This window comes from Emys orbicularis, chromosome 24 (assembly GCF_028017835.1).
Source record: "Emys orbicularis isolate rEmyOrb1 chromosome 24, rEmyOrb1.hap1, whole genome shotgun sequence".
Classification (NCBI taxonomy): Eukaryota; Metazoa; Chordata; order Testudines; family Emydidae; genus Emys; species Emys orbicularis.
Window position 1 is genome coordinate 15952689 of NC_088706.1, and position 13749 is coordinate 15966437.

At 50.9% G+C, this 13749-nt stretch overlaps 1 protein-coding gene across 1 annotated transcript; it reads right to left on the reverse strand.

Moving 5' to 3' along the window:
* Positions 1-2544: 2544 nt before the first annotated feature.
* On the reverse strand, positions 2545-11601 carry SAXO5 (stabilizer of axonemal microtubules 5). Its single transcript, XM_065421930.1, has 8 exons — positions 11034-11601; positions 9785-9888; positions 8807-8901; positions 8559-8674; positions 6625-6743; positions 5908-6109; positions 3293-3381; positions 2545-2733 (listed from the first exon to the last, which is right to left on the reverse strand). The coding sequence occupies exons 1-8, from the start codon at positions 11599-11601 to the stop codon at positions 2545-2547; spliced, it is 1482 nt and encodes a 493-aa protein (XP_065278002.1).
* Positions 11602-13749: the final 2148 nt, after the last annotated feature.

Below are 13749 nucleotides of genomic sequence, written 5' to 3' on the forward strand. Positions count from 1 at the left end.
TGTCAGAGCGAGGCCAGCTGGGGAACACCCAGGGCTCATTACTTATTTTTAATCTAAACTCATCCTAACGCAGCTCCGCTTATCTCTGCAGAACAGAAGCAGCTGACGTGTAGCTGCTACGTGCGGACTGCTCCAGCACAGGGGAGGGGGCCGGTGCATTGGCTGCACAACAAGTTTCCCTTTTGCAGATTGAACGTCACCACTGGAATCAAATCAAGATTGCGGCCGGCCGTTCCTCCACCAAGCACAGGCCATTCCTGTGCGCGCTCTTGGGGAGCAGAACAAGGAAGAACGTCGGGGGGAGGCTCCAAGGCAGATTCCATTCCCTCAAGAGCCAACTGTCGCTTCACTGTCTGAAACTGGGCGCAAATCCAGTTGGGAAAGATGGCAGCATCTAAGAAACCCCAGCGGGTTAGCAACAACCACCAGCCACGGTCAGATGTACCCCCCGGACACTGCTTCCGCAGACACCAGCCTCACCCAGCTCTGCGGAGACATGTTCTGGATGCTGGCAAATCTCTCCAGTGACAGCACGGGGTTAGCTCAGCCCCTCACTCACAATAACCCTGCACCAATCTCCAGCCCAGCTGGGCCAGATCAGAGGTGGGGGGGGGGATTAATTATTATTTGGTAGGAGTATTTATTGCTACAGCAGCACAGATGGGGATGCTACTTCACAGTCAGGTAAAAGACATGGTAAAAGCTCCTCAGGTGGTGTAAATGATTTATACCAGCTGGGGATTTGGCCCACATTCCCTACCTGAGGGACCATACAATCCAGACAGCCTGCAGTATTAGCCTCATTCTTAACATGAGATACCAGTTAATGAACCAGGAAATAGCAACACTTGGCGCTCTCTCTTCTTCTGTGTAAGCAGGTAAATATCCCTAGAGAACATTCCTACATAGCCCGCTGCCCCCATGAATCCTCAGACAGCTGGTCTTAGCTTTTCAGCACAAATCTAGGTTCTGGCTGTTTCGTACCACCAGCCCTGTCCTGTCCCATAAGATGCAGGATTCCTAAGGAATTCACATCTTCAGGCATAAAACCAGAGCTTTCCTAGGGGTCTGTAGCTGGTGATGGGAACAGAGCAGCCTCAAAATCGCCCAGAGCGTTAAGATGTTTAACGTGGAGGGTCTTGTCCACATGAGAGTTGCAGTAGGTCGAAATGGTTTAGTAAACCACAGTCTGTTTTCTCTGTGATGTTGCTTTTAGAGATCCAGGGAAGAGCATGAGAAGGGGGAGCTGGCATGGCAGCATCTGACCCCTCACTCTGCTTCCACACCAGGGAGGAGACCTTCAGATGCATCTGAAGAAGTGAGGTTTTTACCCACGAAAGCGTAAGCCCAAATAAATCTGTTAGTCTTTAAGGTGCCACCAGACTCCTTGTTGTTTTTGTAGATACAGACTAACACGGCTACCCCCTGATACGTGAATCCCTTCTTCACCCTTCAGCTGCTGGCCCCTTTGCACCTCCTGAACTCCAGAGCTGGAGGGACATGGCCAGAGAGTTTGGGTGCCCTACCTCTGCCCAGTCCCCGTCCTGCAAAGCAACAGCAACCCCTAACTGAAGTCACTGGGGCTCTCTGTGGGTGTCTGGGCCCTACACATATCCCACTTCAGGGTGGGGACACAAAGCCATAACAGTGTGATGGGAACTACAGGGGCCCAAGCTGCCATGGTGTCCCTGGTGCCGCCTCGGGAGCAGAGATAAGTCACAGGCGTCAGTGTGGGTACAGTGCCACCATAAAACTCTGCTTCCATAAGACAGAGAAATAGAAAGGAGAAGGCTCCGCAGCAGATACAGGGTGGGGCCAGTGCACAGGACCCTGACCTGGGACTGAGGAGACCTGGGCTCTTTTCTAGCCAGGTACTTGTCTGGCCTCCTCCCGGTCGTGCCCGGGCATCTCACAACCAATGAATTTTAGCCACACAGGGGTAGGAAGTATCATCCCCTTTTCACGGGGCAGATTCAGTGACTTACCCCATGTCACACAATGAGGCTGCGGCAGAGCTGGGAACTGAACCTGGGTCTCCCAAGCGCCTACTCACTCGACCGCCTCTTTTCCCTAGCCAGTCCCCAGCTCTGCCACTCACCTGCTGCATGCCCCTTGGCAAGCCACTTCATCTCTGTGCCTGTCCCCTTTTTCACTCGCTGTCCATCTGGTCAGTTCAGACAGGGCAGGGACAGTCTCCTGCCCAGTGAGTGAGCAGCGCTCAGCACAAGGGGGCTTGGCTCCCAGCTGGGATGTGTTACCCGCCCCCATCAAGGGGAAATGGAGCTAGGTTGTGACCCCACCCCTCTGCGAATGGGAGTTCAGCAGGAGCTTCCCGGAGCTGACCTGGAGGCAGGTTTGTCGCCAGCTGGCCCAGTTCATCCCTGCTACGACTCCGCCCAATTCCTGAGATGAGTTTGGCACCGAGACCTCAGCCAGGTGCTACAGACCCCAGGGAGGGCATCTCCACAGAAGCCAGGTACCTGTGTTTATTTGTAGGCAGCCCCTGGAGGGTGGCATTGAGAGCCACCATAGGAAGGCGGCACGTCATGTTGCAAAGACCATGCACCTCTGGGGGCTGTACATCTTCAGGGTGCCCAGGGGGATGCTGCTCACTTGGAAGTTCCCCCTGCAGATAGGCACAGGGCCGCTGTACTTGGGGGTGAACTCATCTTGATGCTCAGTCCCAAAGAAGCGCTGCCCCTGCCACGGCGGGACCAGGTGAGAGTATTTTATCTGGGGAGACAGGAAAGGCCATTGCGGTGTGTGGGGGGGATTCTGTCATTAACCTCACAGCCCCTAGAAGTCAACCACCGCTCAGCTCTCTGGCTCTGAGCACTAGCCTGTAGGGAGCAGGGTTCAAGTCTATGCCAGCCAGCAGCTCTGAGCAGCCTGCCCCCTCGCTTGCTCTGACCCTGCGTGCCCTCTGGCAGAAAAGCAGAGGCTTCCCTGCTGAGAATGGAAGAGGCAGATCCCCATGGCAGCTGGGGTGGCTCTGACCTCCCCCAGTAACGCCCGCACCCTTCCACTGCCAGTCTGTTCACTGGAGAGCCTTTGGTATCGAAATAGGCCCGCTGGGGGGCAGCACATTGTGTACTGGGCTATTAACTGGGCCAAGTTCAGAGGTGGGCAGCCCCCGACCCTTCCCTGCTCCCTCCAGAGAGGCCTACTTGTGGGGTCCACTTGCAGTGTCCTTTTCCCTCCCAGCTGCTGGGGGGCATGAAGACTTGCTCAGCTATCCTTCTCACCAGGCCTTTGTCCTGAACCTGGCCCCATACGCCAGCTATTGCCGTACCTGCTGCAGCGACTCTTCTGAGGGCCGGAGCATCCACTGTCTGTGCGGGACCAGCATAGCCTGTGTGGTCGTGACAGCGCCTTTACCTGCTCACAAATGGAATAAAGAGCAAAGTCAAGGCATGAAATGAGCAGGAAACAGGCAAGTTTTGCAGTTTGACTCAATCACAGACCTGTCTGGGGTCTGCACTGACTGGGAGAAGAGACACAGGCCTCACCATGGGCAGCTCACTGCACAGATGCAGGCAGAAAAACTGCCACGGTGCATAAGGAAAGGGATGAAGAATGATATGGAAAACACTGCAATGCCAGTCTATACATTAATGGTGCCACCTCATCTGGAATGCTGCGTGCAGGACTGGTCACCTGATCTCAAAGGACACAAGAGGATTAGAGGGAGTTCAGAGACAGGGAGGAGAATGATTAGAGCTCTGGAAAATCTTCTCTATAAAGACAAACGTTGAAGACTAACTGTTTATTTTAGAGGAGGTGAATGAGAGGACATGACAGCAACATACAGAATCATGAATGTCACGGAGAAGGCAGATTGGTCACTGTTCACCCTGTCATATACAGATGGACACAAAGGCAACAAGTTTAAGAATGATCAAAGGAGGATTTTTCTTCACCCAATGCATAACCAACCTGTGGAACTCACTGTCACTAGACATCATCAGGACTAGACGTTATATGAAGAACACAAACATCCATTGTTAGACCCTCCTGCCCCTCAGCCAACCTCTCTCGACACGGGTTAGAGAGAATCTACCCTTACAGCCAGGCTATTGCAGAACTGTCCGTTATGGGGTTAACACCTTCCCTGAAGCATAGGGTGCTGTCCACGGTCAGACATAGGAGAGGGGATTACTTTGGATCTTTGCTCTGAATCACTATAGAAATTCCCAGGTTAGTGCAGGAAAACTCGACCTGCCGAGATTCCTGCTCCCAGTGCTTCAGAGACCTGGACTCTATCCCCTGCCGGCTTGAGAGGCAAACTGGGGGCAGTTCTGTGCAGCCCGCACAATGCACAGCCTGCCATCCCAGCACCCTATCCCAGCTCTCCCAGCCTAGGAGCAAGGGAGTGTCAGGTTGCTCATGCAGGGGGAGCAGGATAGCTCCAGAGCTGTCGTTGTGACAGGGTGACTGGCTTGTGGTCCAGAGAGCCTGGGGCTAAGCCAGCTAGGGGAGCCACTCACACAGACCCAGACTACTGGACATTCTGGTACTTCAGAGTGACCTCATCCCCCTCAGCGTGACCTTGCATGCACAATGCGTGAGCTCACACCACACGGGGGGCACGCTGGTCTGCTATTGCTGGCCTGACTTTGCATGCACGGTGTGTGTGACACTGGCAGACCACGTGCTCTTCATTATGGGATCTCCCATCTGCTACTGGACAAAACAATATCCATTTCTATCTCAGCAGCGGCAAGGGATTCACATTAGAAAAGCCGGACTGTCCAGTGTAAAACCGGATGAATGTCCTGCCTAAAACCAGCCCGGATGATAAGATGAGCCCCATCTGAGAGGAACCAGGTGATTCAAATAGAAAAGGCAGCAGGTATCCTGCAGTGAGGAAACTGCCGAGAAAGAGGGTCTCCTGCAATAAGCCCCAAGGAAGGGACAGTGCCTCAGGGCGGAGGGGCTGTGCCCAGTGTAAGACTGGATGGATGTTTCTCTGTGTGTGTGTGTTTGCTTTTGGGAACTTCGTTCATTTAATAAAAACCCAGACCAGGACACTGATTGAGCAGCACTGTGTGGACTGTCATTGAAGGCGCCCTGAATAAGGGGAAAACAAAGGCAGGGCAGTGCAGAGGCACCCTGGGCCACAAGGGGGCGCTCGGGTGGTGGCCACACTGCTACAGTGAGCAGGAGACATTCAGTCAGTAATAATGCAAATAACAAGGAATGGACGGACACACACACACACACAATTCCAGAGCAAAGAACCAAGAGGTTAGAGGGGATCTTTTTAGCCTCTTCCACACAAAGCCCCGTATAAATCCCTGCCTGGGGCTGCACAAACAAAGCTTATAATTCACACACTCCACTACCTCTTCCAACCCAGCGAGAGAGAGAAGGCCTTTGCTTCTGGAAGTCAGCTGTGGAAATTCCAGCAAGAGGAAGAGAAGAGCGAGTGTCTGGCTCGTGTCCAACGGCATATGCTACAAGCCACCCACAAGATGGCAGTGCAACCCTGAGGCTCACACAGGTGGCACCTTTCTGGTCTCTGAGCACTTCGACACTGCTCCTCTGGGGAGGTGGCCAGCCTTCCAGATTAACATCCACCTGCCAGTCCCTGGGAGTGCTGACCAGCACTGCCAGGCGCTGTGCTAGCACAAGTTCCCTGCCTGGCTTTTGGGGTCACTGTCCCATTCTTGTAGACAAAGACAACCCCCATCCCAGTGCAGCACATGCCTGCAGCCTCCCACCCAAACACGCCCATCACTTCGATACCCAGCTCACCCCGCTGCAGCAGAGTGACTGGCAGGGGCAGAGCACCAGCATCCCATGCAGAGGAGCAGCCGAGAGCACCCGGCACAGCAGCCTGAAGCTGCTCCTGGGACACGTCCCAGGGTTGGGAGCCGCGCTACGGTCCGAGGGACTTTGCCTTACTGGGATAATTAAAGGGCACGTGGCTCTCGAGGTGGCTCTTGCTGCTGGACGTCTCCCTCTGGCTCTTGGGTGGCGGCTGATAGTCCGAATGCTGCGTCGTGCTGAAGAAACAGGCGTTTAAATGTTTGTCACCCAGGGGCACTTTGCTTTGTCGTCTCCACGGTGGCACGTCTGGCTGAGGTGGACGTTCCCCCAGGTCAATCTGGAGTAAACGAGAGCAGAAGTTAACGGGCAGGTGCTGTAGCCAAATGCTCCACTTGGCTTCCAGCCGTAAGTATGAGCACCCCACTCAGACAACACAGAGAGGGCCCAGGTCCCCACTGTTAGCTGCAGGATTCTGGCATCCTGCATTGCTTCTGCCTAGGGATGGTGACTCCACAATGATCCCGCGGTTCTCGCCAGCTGGCCTTTGGAGAATGAGCTCTCTGTAGCTGACCTCACTGGAGGCTGAGAGCCTGCGGCTGGAGGCTCTCTGCGAGCCCTGGCGAAGGGTGCACTGTGGCAGTCGGAACAGGAGCCAGGCCTCCTAGGGTATGTGCCCAAAGACTGGGACAGGAGACTGGCCATGCGTGAATGTTACGAGTAAGCAAAGTGTCCTTTAGAGACCCCAGCCTGCAGCAGGAGGCAGCTCTGATCCTGTGACACACTCAGTGATCTTTAGAACACAGCACTGCTCCGTGATAGCTGCTGCTGAAAGGTGAAAGGCAGGGCACAAACCTGGGTGTGGAAGAATCGGCTAGTGGTGGTGGTCGCACGCTCCCGACTCCTCTCAAGGTCTTTGTCGCCTTTAGGGATCGATGAAGTCTGTTTGCTTAGACACGTAACTTTCACAGGGGCTGGTAAAGGCAAGAAGTGAATCCTGTCAGGGTTCCCAATTCTGAACAGGTTGTCGCTACCGCAGCATTCCTGGGTGGGATGGACAGCTGGAAGGACCCTCCCAGCTGTGTCCTCAGCACATGGAAAAAGGCTGGTCTTGTGGTTAAGGCACTAGGTGGGGGCAAGAGATTTGGGTTCATTTCCCAGTTCCGCCACAGACGCCTTTTCTTGGGCAAGTCACGTATGGTCCCAAGCTTAGGTGGGGGCTCTTCACCATTCCCAGCCAGAGATGCTGGGTCCTGAGCATTTTTGAAGATCTGGCCAATGATTTTGGTGCCTAAGTAGGAGCTGAGCTCCTGACAATCTACACCTTAGTATCTCTGAGTCTCAGTCCCCTGTCGGTAAAATGGGAACAATAATCCTTCCTTTCTCCCACCTCTCTGAGCTCTTCAGGACAGAAACTCTCCTGCTATGTGTATGTGCAGCACCCAGCACAATGGGACACATTGCCATGGTTAGGGCCTCTTGTTGCTACTGTAATACAAACACTACTGGGTAGGATACAGGGTTGAGTAGCTGTGGCTCCCAGTTATGTCTGAGCTGAGGCAGAATGCTGGCAGCTGAGCTTTCTGGACACAGGATCTGCTGCCTCTGGGACAAACCAAGGATGGGAATAACATAGGGGTAGGAACAGGACAGATATCCATGTGGAGGCCATATCTTCACTGACTATGGGCCAAATGCAGAACTGGTGTAAGCAGGTCCCCCCCGCTGAAGTCAACTGATGTCCACCTACTTACATCAGGCATTTATCTGGCCCAGCATGGTCTCTGAGACTTAGCAATGGGGGCAGAAATTTCTCTGAGCACGATAGAATTTTGGATAAAACTGGCCCCAGATTTGATCCCCCAAGCACTGGCTTAGGTTTTGCAAAAACAAAGTCATCCAAGTTTTGCACTAGTCCAGTAGGGGCAATAATAGTGAGATCTTGCAGCGTGCTAGTAACAGGGAGACCAAATTTCCCCAGCCCATGCACCAGAGGAAGAGTCAAGCCAAGGAAATTAACAGGTGTGGTTCTCAAAGCACACATCTGTCTGCCCCTTGAAATGGGGTGGGAATATCTTCAGAAAGTAGAAAACAGTGCGAGCAGGGAGCATGGCACAGGAAAGGTCAGTTGTAAATGCTACGCTTACCCCTGGGGGAATATCTATGGCAAAAAAATAAAAATTCTGTGCACAATATTTTAAAATTCTGCATATTTTGTTTGTCAAAATAACACAATATAATCATACCAGTTTCAATTATTTTGGTAATTTATTTCAAAATACCTGTCAGCAAGTAGTCTGTAACAATACAGACAACAAAAAATATTCAGGAAATGTTTTTTTGACAAATAGATTCCTTATTAGGCATATTAATACAGAACTCTGAGTAATCATTTAACTATAATAAAAAACGCATTTTCTGCATCCCTCAGAAGCAATGCAAAGGCTTGGTGGAGTCAGGGATAATGGAGGAGCTGAGGGCGAGGGAAGTAATTGCTGGGAAGGAGCCTGGGTGTGAACTTGGAGGGTTTTGGGGTATGGGTGGGAATAAGTCTGGAACATGTTTTTTGGGGGGGCAGGTAGGGATTGTTAGGGAGCTTCCCCCATGCAGACCCTGGCTGACCCCTAGCCTCTCCCATTCATTAAAACGTTAAAAATATGTGCAGCACATGAATGATGCGCGCGTAATGGCGCAGAATTCCCCCAGGAGTATACTCTCCGGCCAATAGGAAGGCACAACAGTACTATCTACGTGATCTCTCACTGTGTCAGGTCACCGTCCCTCCATACCTAGCTCTCGCCGTGGGAACGACTCCAGTGTCACAGTAAAGAATCTGGTGCGACCATCCCCTGGCTTGATGTTCGTCTTGTGTATTTGGAAGGCAGCACATTCTTTGTCATAGACTCTGCAGGCATAAGATGTGAGTTGCTGAGATAAGGTAGTGAGCTGTGAGTGACGTGCTCAAAGACAGCTTGCCTTTAGCGAGCACCACAGAGCCTGGGACAGCAACAACCCCTCAGATGTACTTCTTGGCTACCTGTGGTTCCTTGTGTCCTGGAGATCGTAGGCACGTTTCTCCTCGCTGGTGCTGACACTGCTCCTGGGGTCTCCAAACACAATGGAAGACTTGCTCTACAGAGAAACCACCTCTGAGTGATGCTGTCTGCTACAGAGCAGACCTCACCAGCTAATTACAAGGGAAACAAGGACTTTGCTGACTGTCTCCACGAGCACTCAGGCTTCCCCAGCACATACTCCAGCCAGTGGTGCAGAAACCATGAGGATGAAGGGCACACATCACCCCTTCGTTGCCTTCTGGAATTCCCAGTTCCAAAGAGACTATTCCTTCATTCTGGAAAGCTAACAATGCTGCTGGACAGGCCACTCCATGGATCAACAGGTGTTTTACTGGAAATCCAAGTGTGAATCTCTAGGTGGGGTGCACAGACTGGGATAGCTCTGATTAGCAGAGTCTAGATGAACCCAGAAATATCATAATTCTTTGCACTCATAGCACCTTAGCACCCACATTTGCCAACAGTCTCACAGCAAGTCAGTGGTAGAGCTGGGATTAGAACCTGGCAGTTGTGACACCCAGTCAAGATTCGTGATATTCACTGCAACAAATACTGAGCCCAAGGGCTCGGAAGGGACCAAGCAAGGACTGGATATTTATATGGATAATGAGAACAGCCAGCGTTACAAATCGGATAAAATATATACACGAGCTACAGAGTCTCCTGCTTCAGGCACAAGCCAACCACCAGCTGATGATGTTAGAAAGCAGCTTCCCATATGGACAGGTCATTACAGAGTAACCTGCACCTTCTTCTGAAGCAGGTGTTCAGAGACAGGACCACAGGACTGGCAATTCCTATGCTCCCCTCCCCATAGCTAACCACTAGGCTCCACGTCCACAGGCTGCCTGAGTGGGAAGCAGTGTTTTAGAAGGCTTAGTCCCATCATAATATGAATTGGAAGCAGCATGGCTGAATTTATAGGACTGTGATGTTACCTTTCCACAGGACTTCACAGGAGGGATCCAGCCACCCTCAAACTGTGCTTGATAAGAAGTGCCATAGTAGGAGCATCTGTCACCTTTAATTGTGGGAATTCCTCCTGCCAAACAACACAGGGAGGGAATGATCTGAGTTACTCCTTTGCAGTTCTCAATTACAGTTCTTAGGAAGTGTAAGAAACTGACATGGGAACTAGGGTTCCAAGACAGCTGCTCTCTGCCCAGTCTCACACTGACCTGGAGTATCTACCCACTAAAACTAGAGGAAAACGCTATTCAGCCTTGGCTACTTCATCCCTGACAACCCTTCAGCCTGGGGCGCGGTCTGCCTAGAACAAAGGGATTTTGTGCTGCCCATCCCCCAGTCACTGCGTTTAGGAGACCATGGTGGCTCTCAGGTTGGGCAAGTATCCAGAGCTAAGAAATCAGGGTCTGATAGCAAGGACACAAAGTGGCCTTTTCCACAGATCAAAGATCACTCTCTCCTGGACCAAAAACAAACAGACCACCACCGAAGGAGCAAATTCCACTGGACCTACTCTGGAACTGAGGCCACAAAGGCTTTGCGAGTGGGAATTGACTTCTTTAACAATATTGCATCTTGGCTCTCCTGTAATTGCCTAGTGTAGTGAGGTCACTGGCTGGCACGGCAAGTAAATGCATTCACTGGCCTTTCAACTCCGGAGGTCTGGGTCCAAATTCTGCACTAGGTCACTCATGTGTCTGTGTCAGGTAGATCCAATCTGTGCACAACACAAAACCACCACACAGTTTTGCACAACTGGCAGCCTGTGCTAAAGAGAAGCACAGACTGTAACAGAAACCAGGGATATTGTGACTGCTGCAAGGCAGGACTGCGTGCACCAGCCAAGCTATGGGGTGGGGGCCAAGACTAGAATATCAGAGGGTGCTGCAGATAAAGAGGAAGGTGCACTGGCAGAGATGCATAGTGAAAGCTTGTATCATCACATGCACTGTCAGCCACTGCTATAAGCCTCTCACTAGCATGATCACCAAATTCACACATGAAATTATAAAAGGGAGACCAATGATATTTAAATAGTTCTAGATCCTAGAACTCAGCACTTTGATGACTAAGGACTCCACTCACTACAGTAAATACAGACTTAAACTGGTTGTAATGGAAACCTAAACCAAGCCAATGAAAACCCCAGTGCCCGTGCATGCCATCTGCCCTGAGACTTATGAGGCCACAGCCTGACAGAGAGAGCCCCAACCAACTCACCCAGATGCACACATGGCGCTTTGGCAATGGGCTCCAATATCTCATACGCTGGGTATGAAAAACGATAGACAGAAGGCAGGAGCTTTAGTTTGTCTTTGTCTCCACAAGGAAAATGATCTTCCTCCTTATTGTAATCAGCTCTGGTGGAGGCTGGTCCCTGCAGAGTCACATCTGGCCAAGGGTAGCTCTCCCTTGCAGTTGAGGTGAAAATTTTGGTCTGGGAATCTGCATGCATTTGGAGGTGAGATTCTGGTGGACAGACTTTGGGCTTTGGTTCCAGGGATCTCACTGGAAATGCCAGGTGGGTTTCTGACCAGGTTTCCCTGGCTTTATCCATATCCTGATTCAAAACACCCTTGGAGTTTGGAAGCAGAATTGGGTCTGGTTTGTAACTGCCCCATAAGGGAGGGAAATCAGTGCGGAAAGGAGATTCAACAACGTTTCCCTGTGGTCTATGGTCAAACCCTATCTGAAAATGTGAGGCCTTTAGGAAGGGAATCCCTGTAAGCGGGGCTGGGATTAACGACTGGCCAGTGGCTGCCATTTTCCCCTGTAAAGGAAGAGACATGATATCAGACTCAGGTGCTTCGCTGCCTTGGTCCCTTCCTAAAGAACAAAGAGCAAGAGCCTCCAAGAGATAAGAAGGAACAGGAGATAAGGATCTTTATTCTCTGACTGTTCCTTACAAGATGTCCAAGTAAGGCCCTTGGTAGGAGGCGCCTGCATCATCCCAGAAGCAGCCACTTTTTAACAGCAAACATTTGCACTCTCTACAATGAAATGAGCTCCCAGCAATATAATAATAATAAATAATAATAATTAATGGAGATATCCCATCTCCTAGAACTGGAAGGGACCTTGAAAGGTCATCGAGTCCAGCCCCCTGCCTTCACTAGCAGGACCAAGTACTGATTTTGCCCCAGATCCCCAAGTGGCCCCCTCAAGGATTGAACTCACAACCCTGGGTTTAGCAGGCCAATGCTCAAACCACTGAGCTATCCCTCCCCCCACAGCAATCCCAGAACTGTGGGTACATCCTCCCATGGAGCTATCCTGCTCTCCCCCACTGCCATGATAAGAGCAGCCCAGAAGCAACTGGGGCTTTGTCCTGCCTCAGATACAAATTCATCTCTGCTGTCAATCCATGGACATTGCAGGGTTACTACCGGGAAGAATCTGGGCCACAGAATCTCAGGGATTCATGGGAGTTTAGCATGCAGGAAGTTGGCCTTTTGGACTACTTGCTAATCACCCCGTGCCAGGTTCTGGGATATTTCTAACCGGATTATTGGAACCAAAAGGGCAATATTTTAAAACATGGCCAAATGGGGCCAGATGATAGAGGGACGTTAGCCAAGCTCCTCCATCCAGGATTGGATGTGCCATGTGTACAGTCAGTGCCTATTACCACAGCTGAGTCTCAAACTGGGCCCCGGGTAGTTCAGAAAGCAGTTTTATAGAATGAACCAAAGGCAGCCTGCCTCAAAAGCAAACCAATAGGACCCATGCTGAACTAAGCTGGGCTGGGAGTCACCTCCCCTCTGGCTGAGTAAAAACCACGCTCTCCTAGTCTCAGCTGGGACTCACTTCCCATGGCCAAGCTGGTCAAAGGAGTGGTGCTAACCTGGTCTCGGCTGGGAGAGGCGCTTCCCATCTCTCACAGGAGAGCCTGAATGGGTTCTCTTATATAAATGGCCATGCATGTGACTCATGAGTTTGGATAGAGCCACATGCCAGCTGGCATCTGTGGACACTAGCCCAGAGCACTCGGCAGTGGGCTGGCTTTGCACCTCTGTGGTCCAAATTAATGCAAAGCATGTAAGCGTGTTTAATAAACAGCTGCATGTGTACCAGAGTTGGTCTTTCCTATAAACGAGATTAAATTATCTTTCCAAGGTGACTGACTTTGATCAGTGTATTATTATTATTCCTTGCACCCCAATCAGCAATCATTGTGCTGGTACATGCTTACAAGGAAATAACAGGCCCTATCCCCAAGAGTTTACAACCTAAATAGCCATAAATTGGCCATACGCATCAAACACAAGACCCCAGACAAGAAAAGGAATTATTTAGACTTAGAAAAGAAAAACTGAAGACAACCTAAACCCAGTGAGTAACAGCCTATGGGGCAAATCCTAAAAAGGGAGCTGGCTCAGCAGGAGTTCACACACTAACTAGCATCTGACAACAGAACTGTGGCCTCACACAATAATGCTAATCAATATTTCTCTTCCTTTGAACCCTCAAACGGTACCCCTCATCCATTCATTGTGCCTGACAAGTTGACTGTAACTCATCTCCACCCAAAGCTAAACAATCAATTGCAGAATTTTCAGTGTCCTGTGATGTTATCATAAAAGCATCATGTCATAATGGAATCTCAGCAGCGGAGAGGTGAAGAAGATGATATCTGGAGTAACAAAGATGGAGAAAGTGAGAACAAGAAACAGAGAAATTACTGGAGAGCAAGAGGGCTAAAGAGAAGGAAAACATGCGTACGAGAGAGTAAATTACAGGTGCCAGTGCCACAAGATTTCAGAGAAGCAGCAGTGCTACGTCTGCTTATGAACTGGTAGCCTAAGCCTAGCATAGGCAAGATCAGTACCATCCCCGTCAAACCCTGGTCTCCTGCCCCACAACAGCTCATGGTTGGTGGTGACATTGTGGGATTGTGACATCAAAGGTAAATCAGCCAGTTAACAACCCTCTATCC